This window comes from Callospermophilus lateralis, chromosome 14 (genome assembly GCF_048772815.1).
Source record: "Callospermophilus lateralis isolate mCalLat2 chromosome 14, mCalLat2.hap1, whole genome shotgun sequence".
Classification (NCBI taxonomy): domain Eukaryota; kingdom Metazoa; phylum Chordata; class Mammalia; order Rodentia; family Sciuridae; genus Callospermophilus; species Callospermophilus lateralis.
Window position 1 is genome coordinate 1,627,943 of NC_135318.1, and position 20,649 is coordinate 1,648,591.

A 20,649-nucleotide genomic window follows, 5' to 3' on the forward strand; every position below is an offset into this window, starting at 1 on the left:
CAGCTGGCTCAGGAGGCCAGGTTGGCTGGCCACTGTGCAGAGCCACAGGATGCAGAATGCCACCGGAGAAACATACCATGTTGAACAGCATGCCTAACTCCGTTCACACCTGGATCATGGTGGCAGAAGCAAGGACAATACAACAGCTGACGGTCCTCAAACTTACCCCCATCTTTCAAAAGCTTGTCGTGACTGATTTTAGTAACTTCTCCTTTAAAGGAGATTTTCATCATCCAAGAAAACAAGGTGATTTGTGTGACTGCTCTTGATACACCACTTGGGGAACAGTGCCCAACAGGAATGTGCCCACGTTCCCAGTGTTTTGACTTTGCTTCCACTCGCCAGCAGGGAACATTCATCTGCAGGTGAGGGGCACGGCTCCTAAGCAGCTGGAGGGCCTCTTGATCATCAAAGGCGATGGAGACCACACAATCACCCTGTTGTGGCTAATCAGCCAGCGAAGCCCCAGTGATGATGAAGCATTGTGCAGACTCTCAGAAATAATCACCTCCTTCCCCTCACAGTTCCAGGAAACCTCCTCTCCATCTGGGCTCCTGAGACATTGGTGTAAACCTCAGCGGGCAAGTGTAAAGTGCAGGAGGTGTTAGCAAACGCGGTGGGTCTATAGCCGGTGGCCCAGTGTTAATGTCCATTCTGCACACTGGAAAAAAATGTCTAACTATGAGTTTCATGTGTGTCCCCCCAAGGAGAAACCCAACTGCAGAAGCACAACACATGCCACAATAAGAAGCACTGTAAAGAGATCTTCCATGTCTGCTCCCCAAAAGTGAAAAAGCACAGTCCGCTGCAAGTACAATACGAGGGTCAACCCCTCTCAGCATCAGGGTCTACAGCAGTGGCAAGGCAGACTCTAATGCTACTCGTGTATCAATGTCCCAAATTGTTCCAGAAAGAATTTAAGGTAGCCAACAGACCAATGTGAAATATGGCCATGTAAGATAAACTGAAGGTGGCCAGGACACCACACCACACCAGAGGGTGAAAGGTGCCTAGGGTCCCCCTGGGCCTGCACCCACTCCAGTCAGGGAGCAGCCTCTGCTCACAGACTTCACCCAGGAGGGAGTGGTCTGGACGGCTCCCGCCCTGCGGCTGTATGCCACAGCCCTGTGCAGGTAGGTTCCCCTCTGATCACGGACTCCACCCAGGAGGCTGTATGCCGAGGCCCTGTCCGAGTAGGCTCCTCTTACGGTGGCAGCAGGCACAGGGACCACCTCACTGCAAAGGGAGCAGGGAAGGAAGGTCTGCCACTTATTTCTGATGAGTAAAGTCAGGTGGCACTGAGTGCCAAAGAGAAGCTGTGGCAGCCCATGAGCTTAGAGAAGAAACGGCATTGGCCATTTCAAATCACCCCACTCACAGGACTGCAGGGCCTGAAGAGAAATGGCCAGCCCACGCTGACAGCACAAGCAGCTGCATGTCCGAAGTGGGGGTGCAGACCCAGGCCTAACTATGCTGCCTTTCCCAGAGCACATGCACGCTGACTCCAGAAGTGACTCCAGAGTGCATGGGGCAGACCGGGCACAGTGCTGCCTGCCTATGATCCCAGCCACTCGGGAGGCTGAAGCTCAGCTGGTCCATATTTACATTTTGAAAAGGACTAGCTAGAGGACACTGGACACTCTGAGACCATTCTGATAAAGATGAATCAACATATCCAGCAACCAAACAACTTTCAGATCACAGGTGACGATGGTCGCAAACGGCTTCTTCTAGAAGCCCTTTTAGCTGGGATGCAACGAGGTGCTTCTGAAGTCCTGGGTCGGAATGCCCACCACCAGTCCCAGCACCCCAACGCAGAATGCACAAGCCCAAGTGCATTCTCCTTGGTGCTGAGGACCCAGCCTGGAGCCAGCCTCCCTCTGTGCCCAGAGCTGTCCTGGGTGCTGAGGACTCAGCCTGGAGTGCGCCTCTCTCTGTGCCTGGTGCTGTCCTTGGTGCTGAGGACAAGGCCTGGGACAGGGATCCTCTATATCTGGTGCTGTCCTTGTTGTTGACAACAAGGTCTGGAGCCCACCTCCCTCTGTGCCCAGTGCTGTCCTTGATGCTGAGGACTGGGGCCCAACTTCCTTTGTGCCTGGCACTGTCCTTGGTGCTGAGGATGCAGTCTTGAGTCCAGGTCTCCTCCTGGCACTATCCTCTGTGCCCAAACCCACCTACTCTGTGCCTGGAGTTGCACTTGGTGCTGGCCTTCCATATCTGCTGGGGCGTGCCACCCAATGTGCTGAGTGCTGTCCTCAGGCTGAGGACACAGCCTAGAGCCCTTCTCCCTGTGTCTTGAGCTCTCTGGCCTGGCATTGTCCTGGGTGCCTGAACCAGCCTCCTCTGCACCTGCTGCTGTCCTTGGTGCTCATAAGGTGGCTTAGAGCCCGGCTCTCTTGCCTGTCTTCCCTGAAGATGGAGCCCTGAGCCTGACCGAGTTGGTGTTTCAGAGAAAGCTGGGACTCCACAGAGAACATCACCCTCGAGTGTCAACAGAAGCGGGAACACCAAGCAGAGATGGCAGCCATGAGGATGAAGCCCCCTGTGACATCGGGCATTCATGGTGGATGGGTGGGCCCTTGATTCTTTAGAGGACACTCAAGCTGAGCACCAGAGGTCTTTTCACAGTGGGAGCTGCTGGCAATCACTGTCTACCCTGTCTGTTGGGGGGCTGAAAACAGCATGAGGGGTGTCCTAGGTCAGAACTGATTACTGCTCCCCAACAAATGGATGCTGAAATGGCTGAGGACAGATGCCCCCAACACTTCCCCTTGGGGGAGACAGGGAGAGCACACCCCAAGCCAGCAGGGCATATGACCTGAGGCGGGGAGACCTGGTGGATGGAGCATGGGAACTAGGTAGCTTTCCTGCATGCTCTCTGACAGCCAGCAGCATTGTTCAGGAAAGTCTAAGGGCCTCTCCTAGCGATGCTCAGTGTCGACTGATAAGCCAAAAGGAAAGCACGCCCTGATCACCACGTCCAGCCCCCTATGGATCCATCACACTTGTGACTTAAATTTTCAAAACTAAAATTTCTTGTCTAATAAAACCTGGAAATCACTGAAGATTCTTCAAAGAATAACCCTGACTACACCCAGGGTTGGTGAGGACACAAGCTGGTCCTCGTGCACTGTGGGGGACATCAAATATCCCTGGTGACACTCAGCGCTGGTGAGAACAGTCCTTGTGCATTGCAGGGAACATTGAATATCCCTGACCACACCCAGTGCTGGCGAGGACAGAGGCTGGTCCACATGCACAACAGCGAGACATCAAATGTGCAGTCACTCTGGGAAAGAAGTACCCTTTCTTAAGAACCCATGGCACTGCGGGGCAAAGCCAGTCGGCACGGGCAGTGAGTGCTGGCACCGACTGTGGCTTTACACGTGACGGACCCAAGCTGGCAAAGCCCCAGCATCCTCCAGCAGGTTCGGGTAGACAGACGGTGGTGCATGGTACCAGGGAATACTCAGCAACAAAAGGGAACTGGCTATTAGTCAACACACACAACTCCAGGGAATTAAAAAAGTCAGTATCAAGGTTACACAGTGCAAAACTTCACTTATATTAAAGAAGGAGGGACCCTTGGGCGAGCTGCTCTAGACTGTTCTGGAGGCTCCCACGCAAGCACGAGGACCCACACAGGGCTGGCAAAAGGTGCAGAGCCGACGTGCAGGTGGTGGCCTCTCACTGCTGCCACAGGTACCAAGGAGACTGGTGGAGGGCGTACAGGGTTTGTGCTCTCCCTACAACTGCTGCTGAATCTGCAATGACCTCAATGTGAAACACTCAAAACAGACACACGGGGAAAAATATGCACTGATGGTCTAGATGACAGAGAAGAGGTCAAGAAATGCTTTGAACAGCAGTGGCAAAGTCAGAACAGATAGCACTCCGGTGACTCTGAGAACAGCCAACTGTGTTTAACCACCACAACCACTTCACAACAAGCCTCCCTTTCATGGGAGGTGTGCATGGTGCAGTTTAGTGTCCGAAGCTAATATTCAGCATTCAGTTCCTGACACACACACACACAGCCTGCTCTCTGGATGGCATCTGACAGGGGCGTGCACAAGGTAGGCAGCTAGGAAAGCAGCCTGATGGCTCCACAGCCCCTCCTGAGCTCACCATCTCTGCTCTCATGGTCCTCCCTGAGCAACTTCTGGCCCACCTGGGGCTTGTCTGCTCCCACACCACTGTGCCTCCAGGGACAAGGGACACACACAATGTGCAAGCTTACAGACACCTACACAAATGTCTGCTTGCTGGGCAATGTAGCCACTGAATGTGGGACTCTGGATGGAGCTGTAAGACGTGCACAGGGAATCTAAAGGTGGGCAGCCAAGTAACAGCACGAAGCAACTGCTCCTGGGGCCTCAGGACTCACCAGCCAACAACCCCGCAAGGTCGGGCATGAGGTGAATACTCAAGGCAGCTCTCTAACAAGGAAGAACCACGGAGCAGGCGGAAGCAAAACCACGGTAAAATCAAATCCTCCTCAGTGATGTGGGGCCTCCTGAGCTCAGACTGCCTGACTGTGCACTGCTCCAAAACCTTGTCAAGGACCAGGCCTCGCAATGGAGCCTGGACCAACATTCAGCCCTGCCCGAGTGTCACCTCAGGACACTCAGTCCTCGAGCAGTCTGACTCGCAGCTTCCTCTAGGGCTCTGGCACACAGCTCATTAGTACTCAACTTCCTGCCCACGACACTCTGAGTCTGCCCTGGAGACAGGGACTCCTCGAGGCCAGGTCCCAGAACTCTCACCTGCTGTCCCTAGAGCCTAGGAGGGCGCATGCAGCAGATGCTTAGCAAGCTTGTTATGGGTTGAATCTGTTTCACTGGCACAGCTATGACAGAAGCAAGCGTAGAGAGGTACAGGCCTCCTTCCGGATGCATGAGAGTGCACACACACACACATCCAAGTTTCGCTGTACTAAGAAAAGTAATCATGGTCACTATAAACACCCATAACGTTATGCCCCAGAGTACCTCCTGGAAATCATGGCCTCTAATGTTATCATGGCTTCAGCACCATCAGAGACCAGCCATGATTGCTGTGCAAAGGCACCTCTGGAGTGGCTAGGTGAGTGGACACAGCCAACCTCTGACTACACAAGTAGCAACTGGCCAGAAAGCCTCCACAAATGGCAGTCACATCTCCTGTGGCCTGATACACCACGGGACTGATGGAGAAAACAAAGCTGAAGATGCAGAGACAACAGAAGGCCTAGGACATGGTAAACCAGGCACACAGCCTTCACGCAAAGGCCATGGGAAGAGCGCTGGCTGCCCTCGGCGTAGGCACGACCTGTGGAAAGCGCTGCACAAGGCAGGCTGATTCTGTCAGGTGACTGTGGGCAACACTGCTTAGACCAAGAGGAAAAGAAGGGACACAGGCTCTGCACCATGCATATGGTGAGCTTCCAGAAGCAAGGTTAATCTAGAACACAACAAGGACCCCCACATACACTAAAAAAAAAACAAAAAACAAATGGAGGCACAGCGTCTGTCAAGAGTGCAGGTGATCCCTGCACAGAATGAGCCCCCTGCGCAGCCTGCAGGCTCGTCCTGGGCCTATGCCACGTGTAGCATCCTACCAGGCCACATTGCCATGGGCTGTGTTGTCCAGGTGACAGAGCAGCTCCAGGGTCTGGGCGGTGCTTGCAGAGTCGTCGGGGGACTCCTGGCTTCCGGACTCCAGCTCCTTGGGCATCCTCCACACAGCTGCACGTGCCTGGACTCGGCTGTCGGAGGCTGAGCAACAGAGGAGAAAGTCAGCAGGGTGTCTGCAGATGGCACAGCACACGTACACGGCCGCGGCTGCCCCGTCTGCTGAGCAGGCGGCAGCAGCTCCAGGCACCGCCCAGAGACGACAGCAGTGAGCCCACCTTGTCCTTGATTTAAAGCCTTCATTATGGTTCCTCAAAATCAATTTCCTCCCACTGTTTTCCAACGGCTCTTCAAAATAGGAGCCAAACAAGGGATGAGGAAACCTTCAGCAGGCACACAACTTGTGTCTGAGGGGCACTAAATAGGTCTCTCTGCTCACGGCTTTCAGGGGCCTCCTAAACAGGTGCTGGGCTCGTGAGATGTCTGGAAACGCTGCCACGCCTGGGCCTGCCCAGTTCACCCAAGGTGCTGAGCGTCTGGTCTCAGAGGACAAGGCCACTCAGAGGTGCCTCAGGCTGAAGACAGACACCCCACTCGCACCCTGGCAGCCAGCAGAGAGCAGCCCCACGCCTGCAGCCCCTCCACGACGTCCCCCCCCACCACTAACACAGTGTCCTCACGGCTCTGCCTCCAGTGGCCCCGCAGCCTGCTTGCTCAGCCTTTCACTCCTCAGGGCCTAGGGACCTGGCTTTCCCAGCACCCCCTGAAAAGCCACTGGGCGAACAAGCTGAGAAGGGCCGGGGCCAGCACTTGGCCTCCAGAAAGTTCACAGTGTGACCAAGTTCTACAAAATCAAATGAAAAACTAAATTCCTAAACAGAAACCCTTCTGAATTTTGCTTTCCATTTGATTTTAAATTGCAAATGTGCTAAACACCTTCCTTTCTCTTTTAAAGACCACCTCAAGGATCAGGTCCAAATATTAAGCAATCAAATGGCATCAAGTAAAGACCAGGACACACCCTGTCGGATGTTAGAAGAAAACGCAGCTGGCAGTGGCATTCCCTACACAGGAACGAAGACTCCACGCGGGCCCCGCGCAGGGAGGAGGCCTCAGGAGTGTGAAAGCACACCACCCACCTAGCTTGGATGGTCACTCACCTCGACACCACAGGTGAGCCACGGGTGTCCACAGCAGTGGACACGAGGACAGCACACGAGGCCTCCTGGCTGCCATCTCCATCCACAGTCAAACACCAGGCTGCAGGAGGGCCCCAGTGCTCCTCTCGCACGCTCGGTTAGTGTTAAGAAAACACGGAGGTCTTAGAGGGAATCCCACAGAGAGTGGTGTGCCCACATGGTAACGCTAACACCTCTGCCAACTAGGGGAAGGCGAGGCCCAGTGCCTTCCGCTTCCATCTCCATTTCCTGCTGAGACGCGTGGCCACGCAGCGCCCCTGCAGAGCCCCGGGGTGCCAGGAGAAGGCCCCGAGGGAGCCGGCAGCTCTACCTGGGAGAGCAGGGGAGCCCTGCAGTGCTGACCCAGCCAAGGGGCCCACTCGGCCGCCTTCCTAAGGGGTCAGAGACAGACGCCCCACCTGAGACATGGAGGACTATGGACTCCGGAAGGAAGGGAAGCACCAGGACCACGGCGGCAGGGGGAGTAAAACGGCCATTCTGTGATAGACCAGCCTGTGGCCGACGTCCCTGGCCCAGGTCCTGTGCTGGAGGACTCTGCCCAGCTACATTCCAGAACTGCCTGCTCATGCAACTCCTCGACCACTTCCTGTGACCACAAAGGCTAAAACACTCCAATTGCTGCCTCCCTTCAAAGTCTGCCTCAGGTAGGAGGCCCAAGTGACACGCTGGACGTCTAAGAGGCTTCACTCCTGTCCATGCACATCACCACCTGCCACACTGGAGGTCATCACCTCGACAGTGTGGGGTCAGCAATGTTATGAAACAGATGTGAGCTGTCCCCCCAAAGCGCATGTGAGACAATGCAAGAAATCTCAAAGGTGAAACGGCTGGTCTGAGCCTGTTAACTTAGTCAGCACGTTAGTCCACCTGGAGGGTTAACTGGGCGGTGACTGGAGCAGGTGGGGTGTGCCTCTGGGGTTTATATTTTGTCCCTAATGAGCCAAGAGTAGTCTCTTCCTGCTTCCTGTCATGTCCTGAGCTGCTTTCTTCCACCACACTCTTCTGCCACCGTGTTCTGCCTCACCTTGGAGCCAGAGTAATGCAGTCAGATGTCTATGGACCCAGACCTCTGAAACCATGAATCCCAAATAGACTTCTCCTCGTCTAAAATTGTTCTTGTTGGGTCTTTTGGCCACAGCAGCAAAAAAGTTGACTACAACAGCCACTGAGCAACCACAAAGGCAACACCACAACAAACACACCCAACCCACCAGGGGCTCCCCAAAGCCCCCGGAACAGGCCCAAGAGGAGCTAAAGACATAACCTACCAGAAGAGGAGAGAGAAGGAAACTTTCAAAGCTGGAAAACAAGTGGCCCAGAGCCCAAAGATTTAGCACACCCAAGAAAATGCACAGGTAAAGTTTAAAACACAGTCCTCTAGTACGTGGCCCACACAGGCAAGATATGCTGTGCCCCGCTATGTGTAGTGAGCTGGCCACAAAATACAGCAAAAAAATCACGACACAAATAATTTTGAAAAGCGAGGGCGTGATGCCTCTGCGACCTTAAGGTCCTGCCTCCACACTCGAAGGAGATAGAGAGCCCACGGTTTTTATTTTTATATGGTGGATACACAAAGGCTTTTCCATAGAATGTTCTTTACCCAGTAAGGCAGGGGGTGGGCTGTCCAAGCCCGAAGGGTAATGCCCAACTCTGGAGCTACAGAGCAGCCTCCACGGCCAAGTAAAGACTAAAGTCACATGCTTTGCGTAATAAGCCACAGAATGACTTGCAATGGCAGACCAAACCTCCTTAGCTTCAAGGCCAAGTAGAAGCTTTGCAAACAGCTCAGAGGTGGCCCCCCACAGTCCCCTGATCTTGGACCCATTCAGTGGTCATCTCTGTGGCCCACACATGTAAAATGTGATTGACACACTGGGCAGCTTATGACATGTCCATCCTGGGTCTGTGGCCATGGAAGGTCAAGGGGAAGCCTCTTGGGATGTGGACACACACACCTACTCCAGGGATCAAGGAGATGGAGGGGCATGGCTTGGATCACTTCACACTGGCCTCTGCAGAAGGGCAGCAGGCCCTAGACAATGACTGTAGACTACACTAAGATTCACAAAGCAGGAGCCCTGCTCACAGATGTGGCACCAGATGTGGACTCAAAGCAGATTCACAGCCTCTAGAACATGATGTCTGCACACTGTCTCCAGAAGCACCTGCCCGCCCCAGTGTAGAATCGGGTCAGGAGCTGCCTGTGTGCACAGCAGAGGAACCCAGCCCACAGGCTGCTGTGGGGCCAGGGCAGCTCCCCTCCTCCGTCACACCAGAGTCCAGAGGCTCCTGGACACCCCGGGAGTACCACTTGACCCGTGCACGATGACGGCACACTGCCTGGGCAGCAGAAGGGTACAAGAGGCAGGCCGTTGAGACTCAGGGACCTGCCACTCCTGCAAGGTTCAAGGGAAGAGCAGGACATATGAGCTAGAAACCAACGGTGCTGCCTCACACCCACCCAGGAGGTGTGGTGCCCAGCTAGCCTCCTCGCACCGCAGGTGATGCCCCTAAGACACTGGGATCCACCCAGCAGGAGAGGCTGAGTGGCCCTGTCATGAGTTCAGCTGGGGAGGAGGCAGTTAGCCCCACCTTGGGGACACATTACCTCGGGACCCTGCTACCATGGAAGGTGTCGATGGCAAAAGCACGCAGCGCAATGCTGCAGGAAGGCCATGCTATCTCCAGCAGAGAGACTCCAGCTCTGCCATGCTGCTGGGCCCTGACAGGCAGAACCCTGACCCTGGGCCACTCACGAGTCATGCCCAGTCATATCGACCAGGTCATGGAGTCAGACAGTCAGCAGCTATCCACTATAAAGACAGAGCACCCAGGACACAGCCAGGAAGACCAGGAGTGGAGGGGTGGCACAGAAGTGCCGAGTAGGTACCTAGATGACACAGGACCCAGCAGCACCCCAAGACCACTTGTGGACCTTGCATTCCTTGCTGAAGGAGAAAGAAGAGGCTGGGTCAGCTTATGGATGGGAGGGTGCAGCACAGAGGCACAAGCCAGAGAGGGGCAGCAGCCTCCAACAGCCGCATTCTAGAGAGGAGGCCCGGAGCCACGGTGTGAGAAGACCCGCCTCCAGGCGCAGGCCATAAGCACTGCACCAGCCATCTTTGTAGCACACAAGGCTCGAGGCACACATTCAAGGATGTGTCCAGTGGCCTGGCTGGCTGGTCAGCACACTAGAAAGAAAAAGATTGAAAGAATGGAGACCCACAGAGCCAGCTGGGGTCACGGGGACACCCAGGCCTCATCTACCTGTAGAAATGGAGAGTTCCTTCTCCCCTGAACAGACGGCCACAAGTGTGAGCACACAACCAGGGAAGCCGCTGTATGACGGGAGCACAAAGGAGCGGGCCCCAACCACAGGACTCATGCCCACCACAGTTCCCACCCGAGGCTATGGGGCCAACAGAGCTGTGAACTGTCCAGCACAGGCACCTCCTGTTGCAGCACATACACAGAAGTAGGTACTCGTGCACAGCTTTGTGCCCCCAGCAGATGGTAGTGTGGTACAAAGAGCTTTATTTTTTAATTAATGAAAACTATGTATTTATAGTGTATTAACAGGACATGGAGCCAGTAACACACACTGTGCCTGACATACTTACTTTATTGTTGCTGCTGCTGTTGTGAAAAACACCTAAAATCATCTCTCACCAATTTCCCGCACACAATACACTGGTATGAACCCCAGTTACCAGGAGGCACCCGAGGAATTTACCTGGAACTCACTCCTTACGGCTGGCTCCCCGCTGGCCAACCTCTCCCCTGTACCCAGGCTGACTCTGTCCCTGGTGACAATCACTATCCCTCTGCTCTGTGAGCTGCTCTCAGCTTCCATATCCAAGTGAGATGACGAAGAGCTCCCAGGCCCAACTCACTGCACTCAGCATGAGGTCCTCAGGGTTCATCCCAGTTTTCACAAGTAACAGGCTGAAGATCCAAGGTACACCTCTCTTTCCTTATCCGTCCTGGAGAATGTCCCCACCGTACCTATGTACCACGTTTTCTTTATCTGTCCATCACCAATGGAAACTTTGGTGGATTCTGTAATCCGGTCATCTTCAAGTCACATGCCCTGAATGAACTCCGTAAATAAAGAAAGGAAGGGCTGGGCTGTAGCTCAGGGTGTAGCGCTTGCCTAACAAGGGTGAGGCACTGGGCTTGATCCTTGGCACCAATAAAAACAAGTAAATAAAACAAAGGTTAAACTCTTTTTAAAAAAGCTAATGAATGAAAACCAGGAAGCCAGGAAACACTGCAGAGACACGTTCAAGAACAGAGTAAAAAAAGGATGTTCCTCCTGGCTGGGACAGATCAGATCAAGGATGGTGGACACAGACCTTTCTTGAAACTTTGCAAAATACTAATCAATCAATATATTTTTCTAAAAATCAGTTAATAAAAAGAAAAAAGCTTTAAGGAATATCTAGTATGTTAAATTTTTATTTAGGTTTTCTGACTGCCAAGAAATTAGGTCCTATGATGTAACTGCCTGTCCTCTAACAGTACAGTGACTAGGAGCCCCCAGAGGCCAGGGCCCAAGGCCTCTGTATAAAACCACGCCTAATACAATTTGCTTTCCAGAGCTTGCTCTGAAAATCTGGTGAGTGCAAAGTGAGTTCAAAGTCCCACACTGAAAACTGTAAACATGAGACATTACCTGAAACCAGAACGCTGGAGTGCTCTGCACACAGGAGGCACCGGCTGAACACCATGACCCCAGAGCCGCCCATGGCTACGAAACTGGATGAGCAGAGGCACCCCGGCTCTGAGGACTGTGGCAGGCATTATTGGCAACTCCAATCCTCAGAAGCGGTTGAAGCTCAAGATAAACAGCACCAAGTGAGAACCAGGGGGTATACCCTCAGAGATGTACAAACTGGCTCTGAAGCTCAAGATTTCCATGCTGTCTGACCTACAGCAGAACTTTCAATGCACCCCCAGCAGATATCAAAGAAACCAAGGCATTTTAAAAAGAAAAACCCACTTCAGAAGGAAAACACTGTAATAGCCAGGGCGGCATTCGCCTTTCATCTCTGTTTTTAAGACTGCCAAGAAATTAGGTCCTATGATGTAACTGTCTGTCCTGAATTAACAGTACAGTGACTAGGAGCCCCCAGAGGGCAGGGCCCAAGGCCTCTGTATAAAACCACCAGGCCTAAAGCACAAAGCACAGGCTCTGCCTGAAGCCACAGCCACAGCATGGGGCGCACGCTCGGAGAGAAACCATGCCCACAGCAAAAATCATGGGCTCTGTATGAAACCACACCATGGCACATAGCACAGGCTCCCTACAAAACCAAGTCCACAGCATAAAGCTCAGGCTCCATGTAAAAACAAGCCATAGCACAGGGCATAGGCCTGTATAAACCAAGCCCCGGTATTGAGCACAGACTCTGTACAAAGTCAGGTCTATGGCACAAAGCACAGGCTCTGCATGAAGCCCAGCCACAGGACAAAGTGCAGGCTCTGTTTAAAACAGCACAAAGCACAGCGCCCCTGCACAACACCCCCCAAGCTGACAGAGGCCCAGAGCCACAAGACGGCTGAGCTGGGAAGAGCTCAGATATCACGCTGCAGGAACCCAGCCTCTCCATTTTACTAATGAGGAAACTGAGGCCCAATGAAGTTAACTGACTTTTCCAAGTTCACATGGCTCATTAGCACCAGAGTCGGGAATGAAATGAAGCCTCTCGACTCTGTAACAGTCCACTGCGTTGAAGGAGAAAATACCAAGTTGTATCTTTAAGGCCAATTTGATGCGTCTATCTATTTTAACGTGTAACACAAGAGCTAAAGGCACTTAATGAGATAAAAAGATAATCAGGGCAAAATGAATGGAAGAGGCATACTTGAGGCGGCCAACTGTGCCATGGAGTGTACCGCTTGCTGGAAGGGATTACGGAGTGAAGGCTTAGAGGACTGAAAGGAGATTAGAGCCTTTGAGCCTGAATAGCAGCTGCAGTCAGCTTGCTAAAGGGCTAACAATGCCCTGGCTGGGGGACATAATCTGATCCCCAGCTGGAGGAGCAGGTATCCACAGGCTCTGCCACATAATGAGCACATTAGGCATCTGAGGGCTATTTTTAGAGACTGTAGCCATCTCCCTGCATCTGGCACAGGCTGAGCAGGTGAAAGAGGCAGAATCAAGCTCCACTAAGCAATCACCTGATGCAGGTATAACCTGGCATACATAACAGGGTGTCTGAGGAGCCATGCCTAAAATACTTTTCCATACTGGCCTTCTAAGTGCTTCAGAGACAATGCTGTGCACGGGTTACACAGCTCAAGTCTGCAGGATGCAAATACTAACTGCTAAAGGGGACAAAGGTGACTGAAGGAACACCTTCTGTGAAGGTCACAGGAAACTCACGGCTTGATGTAAAAAGCCAGAATTGAACCAGGTAATGCAAATGCTGTGTTGACTTAACTCGGCCAGCTGCCAAAGACGTTGGACATGAGCAAGGTCATTCCAGCTCAGTGGACAACACCACTGCCTGAGGGGACTCAACGATGTGCCCAAGGTCCACAGCAGTGGCAGCAGAGAACAGAAAACCAGCCCTGACCAAAAGCCCGGAACGTCTAACCTGTGCTCCTGACCTAAGTCAAAGAAACACACAGGAATCCCCAAAATAGTAGTGTGAGCAAAATCTGGGCCCACTAAAGTAAAGAAGCCATTCACCATTGTGGGCACAGCTGCCACATACATGTTTCCAAGACAGATGTACTCCATTTTTCAAAGATTGCCATTTAGGGCAAAAATTGACCAGAAGCAGATTGTCTACTTTAATATTGTTGCAAAGGGTAGATGAGAGTTTCTAAAAAGTCTTCTTTGATGGTTTGCTGACAACTTCATCATCTATCTGACACACCGAAAATTCACCCAGAGAGGGGACGTGGGCCTACGATAAGCAGGCACTGACTATCGAGCGAACCCTTCCTTCGTGGAAGACACTGCTTCATAAGCGTTTATTCTTATATAATGGCTGTCCTCCTAAAAAATCCAAAGCAAAACTGCTTTTCTAGAGTGACAGAGGGCCAGGCCACCACCTTCGCTCTGCAGCAACTAGCAGCCTTGGGCCACTTAGCACGAGACACACTGAGGGTCTGGTGACACAGCAGTCCAAGACTGTGGCCAGCCCCCACTCCAGGCCTCCCCATCAACGGGCTCTGCCAAGGTGTGAATACGCTGCGCTCTCCTCCCGCACTGTGGCGGGCACTCTGAAGGTCCACACCAGGCTCACAGGATGCCGTTTTCACCCCGTGTGCGTGGGCTCTGACGAGCAGAGCACAAGCGGTGGTCAAAACAGCAGCCTGTGTATTAGGCGAAAACGTTCTGCCCACACTGAGCTTCGGAAGCTCTCTGAAATGCACTTCATGCTTTGAGCAATACCTTAAGTGGTGAGTCTGGATCACCCAGGAAGCAAGAAGAATATGAGAGGCAGCAGAGTGAGCACCGTGGTGACACAGGAGAGTCACACGAAGAAAAAATCACCAATTTCCCAAAAAGGACATGCTGCTCTGCATAGGGCAGGTACCCACCAAAGCCTGACCCCAGGAGCCTCGCTGCCGCCAGCCGAGGTCGCTCCCGCCAGCCCATTCACGCCCTGAGAGTGCATTTCTGTGAATGCTCCAGAAAGTTGTGGTGAAGGCCAGCCACTGCAGCTTCCTACCTGCTTGAAGTTGGAAGCAGCAGCTCAGCCCTGGGGCAGGGCAGGCATGGAAACACAGGTGTCCACACCCGAGCCCACACAAGCATCTCTGTTCTTCCACTAAGAAATAAGACCAGAAACGGTGCTCAATGGGAACAGTTCATAGAGGAAGGCAGGAACAGAAGTGGGAGACTGACTCGGGGAACGCCCTGACCCTCATCACAGAGGGGCAGCATTAAAACTGTAACAAGTGGCAGAGACAGAACCACTTTGCAGACATACAGCACCGACTTTGTGCCAATCACATGCTCTACATGCTCTGCCAATATTCAAATGTACTGAAGCCATGACCCTGTGAGGTGGGACTGGCCTCCCTCAGGTGTTTCTCTGGTTCTTCTTCATTAACTGGTCAGCCAAAGTCTGCCCCCAGCCAGGCCTGGCCCACACACAACCCAACCTGACCTTGCTACTGTGAAGCCCCGATGAGCCCTGACCCTCTGTGAACACCACTGACTCCTCTGTGGGCCTCAGGCATGCTGTGAAGACGGAGAAGCCCAGACAGGAGACACACTCTAAGTGTGGGCTCTCCCTCACCGGACGCTGAGCAAGCAGCCTTCTCCTCCGTCCCTCTGGTTCTGAGACGGTTCTTCCCTGAGACTCACAATCAGACAGGCAGAAAGTTGGGAGTGGAGCAGGGAGTGCAGCCCGTCCACTCTGCATCAACATTCCAGGCTCGGAGAAACAGCCCTCCCTGCTCACCACTGAGAACACCAGAGACACACCTGAAGCTGAACCTCACCCAGGTTCTGTCCCATACCAGCCTCCCAAGTCTCTTCCAAGACAAACTCCAGGCCCTAGTGACAAGCCCCAGAAGGGTCCAGAGGGGTCCTGAACTGGCAGTGAGACGCAGGCAAGTGGCAGGCCACCTTCAGGGGCTATCTGCCGTTTCCCGTCCTGACACGCCGACTAATACCCCATTCCACATTGCCTCACAGGCCATGGGGGGTGGTGCTGCTGCCCCTCCTCCAGGCCACTGCTTGCCTGCTTGAGCCAGAGAAGTGTGCCTTCCGCCTCCCGGCCAACACTAGTGGAGCATCCTTAATCCAGGCCCTTTGCTCCCCAGATATGCAGCGCACCTGGCCGGGAGCAGGTCAGGAGATGGCCAGCTCCCACCAAGGAGAGGTACAGCAGTGCTACAACTCTGCCTTTCCTGTCCTCCTGACTGGCACCCCTCCTGCCTGGCCTGGCTGCCTCCACTGGAGGCTTCTCTTACAACCATTTTATAAAGTGGTGGGGTGCCAGGCTCTCTTCCCAAGCCTGCTCCAGGGACCCCAAACTATTACAAAGATTGGCTCAATTCTACAACCAACTGCAGGCAGATTTCAGATACCTCCAGAGGATAAAGCACTCAGAGGGCATAAGTTGCGGGGTTTCTGTTCGCGACTAAAAGGCTCAGGGGTCACTCCAGTTGAACTGGGCTGACTGGGCTGCGCAAAATAACCCCACAAGAGACACAAATACCTTTTCCTTTGGGGTCACTGTGTCGGCTCTTCTGACCTTAAGGGTTCGCAGGAAGCATGCGCTGAGCCCTTTTATTGAGGAGAAGCCATTCAAATGAGGCAAGGGGTCAGGTTTCAGGAGGCTGAGTCTATCTTCATGATGTCCACTGTCAGCAGGTTGACTGACACCTGGGTAGGCCACATCCAAGGGCATAGTAAAAGAAGGGGACACACACAAGGTACTTCCATGGAAGATTCTATCCTAAACAGAGCAAGGGGTTATATCACAAAGGAACAGGTGAGCATAGCTTCACCCATGGGGCTGTAGCATGACACACCATGCACTAGACTGACCCAAGAAGGGTGGGGAAAGCTTGTCACATTTCTGCGACTGGGCGCCTCAGCACCCAGCCGGGGAGTGTGACTCAGTCACGTGCAAGGTTGGTCTCCCACACACAAGCATGTCCCCTGTGCCAGTGGCTGGGTGGCTGGGTAACTGGACCTAAGGAAAGGCCTTGCCCAGGCACAGGCTCCACCAGCTTCATCTCTAGCAAATCAAGCACGTTGGCACCTAAAGAAAAAATCAGTGTCGATCCAGGCGTCCACCTGCATGCCACATGAGCAACTCTATTTGACACCATGAAAAGAACAGTGACACTGGCCAGATCTCAAACCACTGGCTTTCTGGACAGTGATCCATTTGTGTCCTGTGAAAGCAGAGAAAAGGGTGATCTACCAGCCCGGGCTGAAGCAGAGACGGCACACACCAGTCTACAACATGGGCCTGAACAGCGTAGCGCACTGCCCCAGCACGGCCCCGTCGGAATTAACACCCTGCACAAACCAGGACAAAACTGCCACACCTCCTGTGAACAGCTGACCTGCAGACTTATGTTGACAAGCTTGGGGCTCTACTCTGCCCAGGCTGAAGCAACAGAACACCCTCCTACAAAAATATCCAATCAACACAATTTTCACACACGAACAGTCTTCTCGGCAAACACTGGGTGGAGAGGGCTAGGAGCAAGCTGTTTTGTCGGCCCAAAAAGGGAGTCTGGGGCAGCTGCCAAAGGGGTCCATGTGGCTGTGAAGGAAGCAAGGAGAATTCTGGGTGCCACTTACTAGCTATGCAGCCTTAGCAAATGATAATTCAAGGTCCTAAACCTCAGTCCCCAAAATGCCTGAAGTGCCCTCAATCTTCTGAAGAATCTGAAAAGATTAAATAAGATGTAAAATGAACACACTTAAGAGAGGCCTCTGGACAGGCAGCACCAGCGTGGGTTTAGAGGAGACATGGGTCAGGCACCGATGATCTGTGAGGTCTGGGAGCAGCAGCCCCTGGTCTGTGGAACTGACTCAACATGCGGAACTTAGAAGGGAAGGCACGATCCACACCGCGCTGAAACGGGAAGCTGAGACCCACAATGCCAGGGCTCACCAAGTGCCATGCTGGCACTAAACAGCATCTCTCCTCTATCACTATCTCTGGCTAGAAAACACAACAGGGTAGCATCTTGCTTATGAGCCATCCTGGTACTACCTGCAGTTCTTCAGCTAAACCGCAGTGATGAGCTTTTTGTAAGTACAGAAAAAAGAAATCTAAGTTCCAACTGCATGCTATATGATGCACCTGGATTTGCCATCTTTAGTAACCACCTTAAAGCAGGGAAGCGAAGTGATGATTCACTCCTTTCTAGGTCTCAATCTGTGGTGTGAGGTCAGGGGCCATCTCAATCTGTGGTGGAGAGGTCAGGCTCCGCCACAACCACAGCACACTTTGTCCCCTGGGGCATTCTTGTGCTGTCATTCACGTCCTTGGAGAGTTCATGTAGCCTCAACACGGTCACACATCAACCCAGCTCCTGCGGATCCTGAGCCCAGGCTCTGGACCTCTGCCTGGCCCCTCCCTCCTGCAGCCTCCTCTGCACCGTCTCAGTACTGACAGGGCCAGCAGACATGGTGCCTGCAAAGAAACCCTCTGACCCTGTGGCAGGATGGGGACGGGGGCTGTGGAAGGACTGCGTGGTGCTGAGCTGGTATCATCCCCCAGCTCACTCTCATCCTATTCGTACCTGTGCCTGGGTGAGTGCTCTGGTGTAATGTGACACATCTTGCCTGCTGAAGGCCAGCAGGGCCACCAGGAGCGTGCCCGTGGGACAGCTCAGAGCCCTGAGCTGACAAGCTGTCTCTGGTCCTGGGCAAGTGCTGATGTGATTAGAGCCACAGCACCGAGCTTGCTTGGTCTGGGGAAGCTCTGAGGAGACCCTTGTCTCTATGTCACGTGCAAGCACTCCTCTGATCCAAGTCACAGCAAGCAAGTCCTTTGGTCTGGGGGAAGTGCTGTCCTTTATTTCCATGAAAGACCACAGCATGGCTTCCACAAACAAGGCTCCTTGAATGCGCAGCACGCAGTGGGGCACAGCCAGAGTGGCACCAGACATGCCTTAAGGGCATCTGGGCAGAAGGCTCCTTTCAGTCCCACACATGGGACTGGGAAGCGGCACACCCAGGGCAGAGCTCCGAGGACACGCCGCTGTGCTGCCGTGCAGTCTCTTCTGGCTCCCGGTGACTCCCGCTGCCCCTCCTAAGAGCCACCTACATAGCCGCTGCTAGACACCCCTCCTCCCCATGGTCTCCCTCCTGTCCTAGGCTCCTGCTCAGGTGCTGTGCACACACAGAGACTGTCTCCCCACCATCCCCCAGGACCAGCTGGGGGTGCCTGACCCATGACACCAATGCTGTGGATTCACCACACCAGCACCCTGTCCTTGCCTTTGTGGTATGACAAATGACACATTTCAGTCCACCAGTGATCATGGCTCAGTTCACACTTATGATTGCAAAAATTTACTCAAAAACTTGAAAACCAGGAAAATTAGATTTTCACTTTTACACAAAAGTGCATTCTGGCTTGGGGTCTGCTCCGACTTCTGAGCAACCCCTATGGGGCTGGATATCTCCAGTGGAAGAGGGAGAGGGTTAGGAACAGTCCTGAGGGACAGAGGAGTTCAACCTGAGAAGCAGTGAGAGGTAGGCTAGACCCAGCCAGGCGAGGCACCTGGGATGTTTAGGTCCTTTTATTTTCAATTTTTTAGTTTTTTTATTAATTAATTTAATTAAGTATATATGACAGCAGAATGCATTTTGATGTATTGTGCACAATTGTAGCACAACTTTACATTCCTCTGGTTGTACATGATGTAGTGTCACACCATATGTGCAGTCATACATGTACCTAGGGTAATGATGTCCTTCTCATTCCACCATCTTTCCTGCCCCCATACCCCCTTTCCCATCTCTCCCTCCCCTTGGCCCCATCAAAGTTTCTCCATTTTTCTCATGCCCGCCTCCCAATTATAGATCAGCATCCATTTACCAGAGAAAACATTTGGCTTTTGGGTTTTGGGGAATGACTTACTTTGCTTAGCATGATATTCTCCAACTCCATCCATTTATGTGCAAATGCCGTAATTTTATTCTCTTTTAATGCTAAGTAATATTCCATTGTGTATTTATAACACAGTTACTTTATCCATTCATCTATTGAAGGGCATCTAGGTTATTTCCAGTTTAGCTATTGTGAATTGAGCTGGTATGAACACTGATGTGGCTGCCTTACTAAAGATGCTGATTTTAAGTCCTTTGGGTTTAGACCGAGGAGTGGGACAGCTGGGTCAAGTGATGGTTCCATTCCCAGTTTTCTAAAGATACTGGAGATACTGCTTTCCATATTGGCTGCACCAATTCGCAGTCCCACCAGCAGTGTACGAGTGTGCCTCTTCAGTACATCCTCGCCAACACTTTTTGTTGTCTGTATTCCTGATAGCTGCCATTCTGACTGGAGGGAGATGAAACCTTAGAGTGGTTTTGATTTGCATTTCTCTTAAGCAAGGGAAAACAAAATGCAGGGACAGGGAGAGGCCACCAGAGGGGAACAACTCAGGGACAAAGGGAAAGGATGAGGGTGGGCCAGCAGTGCAGACCCATCACCAAACAGCAGGTGAGGCCAGCATGCCACATGGCAGGGCAACCCCAGTGAGTCACAGAGACAGCTCTTTGGAGGGCCAGTTCCAAAATGCCAGGAAGTTCACTGCTGCCATGTTCAATGCAGAATGGGTCTTGTTTTCACCTGAGCAACTGCCCAAATTAAAACTCTTCTGAAACTTGATTCCAAATAACATTTTCAAATATATTGGAATCATTTCAAATTCCTATAAGTGGATTTAAAAGAGCAAAAAACAGAAATAACAAATACTCAAAAGAAATGAGGGGCTGAGCATATAGCTCAGAGGTATGCATGAGCCCTGGGTTCAAATCCCAGCACCACAAAAACAGATCAAGAAAGAAAGGGAAGACATGAGAGGCTAACCCGGGTCAGAAGACCTAGGCTGGAGGCTCGAGTGTGAGGCAGAAGGCCCACTCGGATAGGGAATGCGCCAAGGTGCCCTGCCTAACAAGGAGACTTTTGTAGTCAGTACAAAACAAGTAACTGATGGGAACCAGCAGGTGCAGCCTGGCTGGAGAGGCCCATCAAAGACCCAATGAGGAAGTTCACGAAAATCCTAGACTAACTGGCAAACACCAGTTTCACTCAGTTGCCTTCCCAGGACCGGCTGGCCACCCACCTCCAACCTTCTGTGTCCTGCTGGGCAAAGCCTGACTGTGTAGC

General features: G+C 52.7%; 1 protein-coding gene across 3 annotated transcripts in view; it reads right to left on the reverse strand.

The window, feature by feature from the left end:
- Nucleotides 1-20,649, reverse strand: part of Eipr1 (EARP complex and GARP complex interacting protein 1) — a 114,878-nt gene that overhangs the window by 45,699 nt on the left and 48,530 nt on the right. For all 3 annotated transcript variants that reach the window (XM_076833493.2, XM_076833491.2, XM_076833492.2), the window contains one exon: nt 5,600-5,756. In XM_076833493.2, coding sequence (XP_076689608.1) covers nt 5,600-5,756 — 157 coding nt within the window. The remainder of the gene's footprint in view (nt 1-5,599; nt 5,757-20,649) is intronic.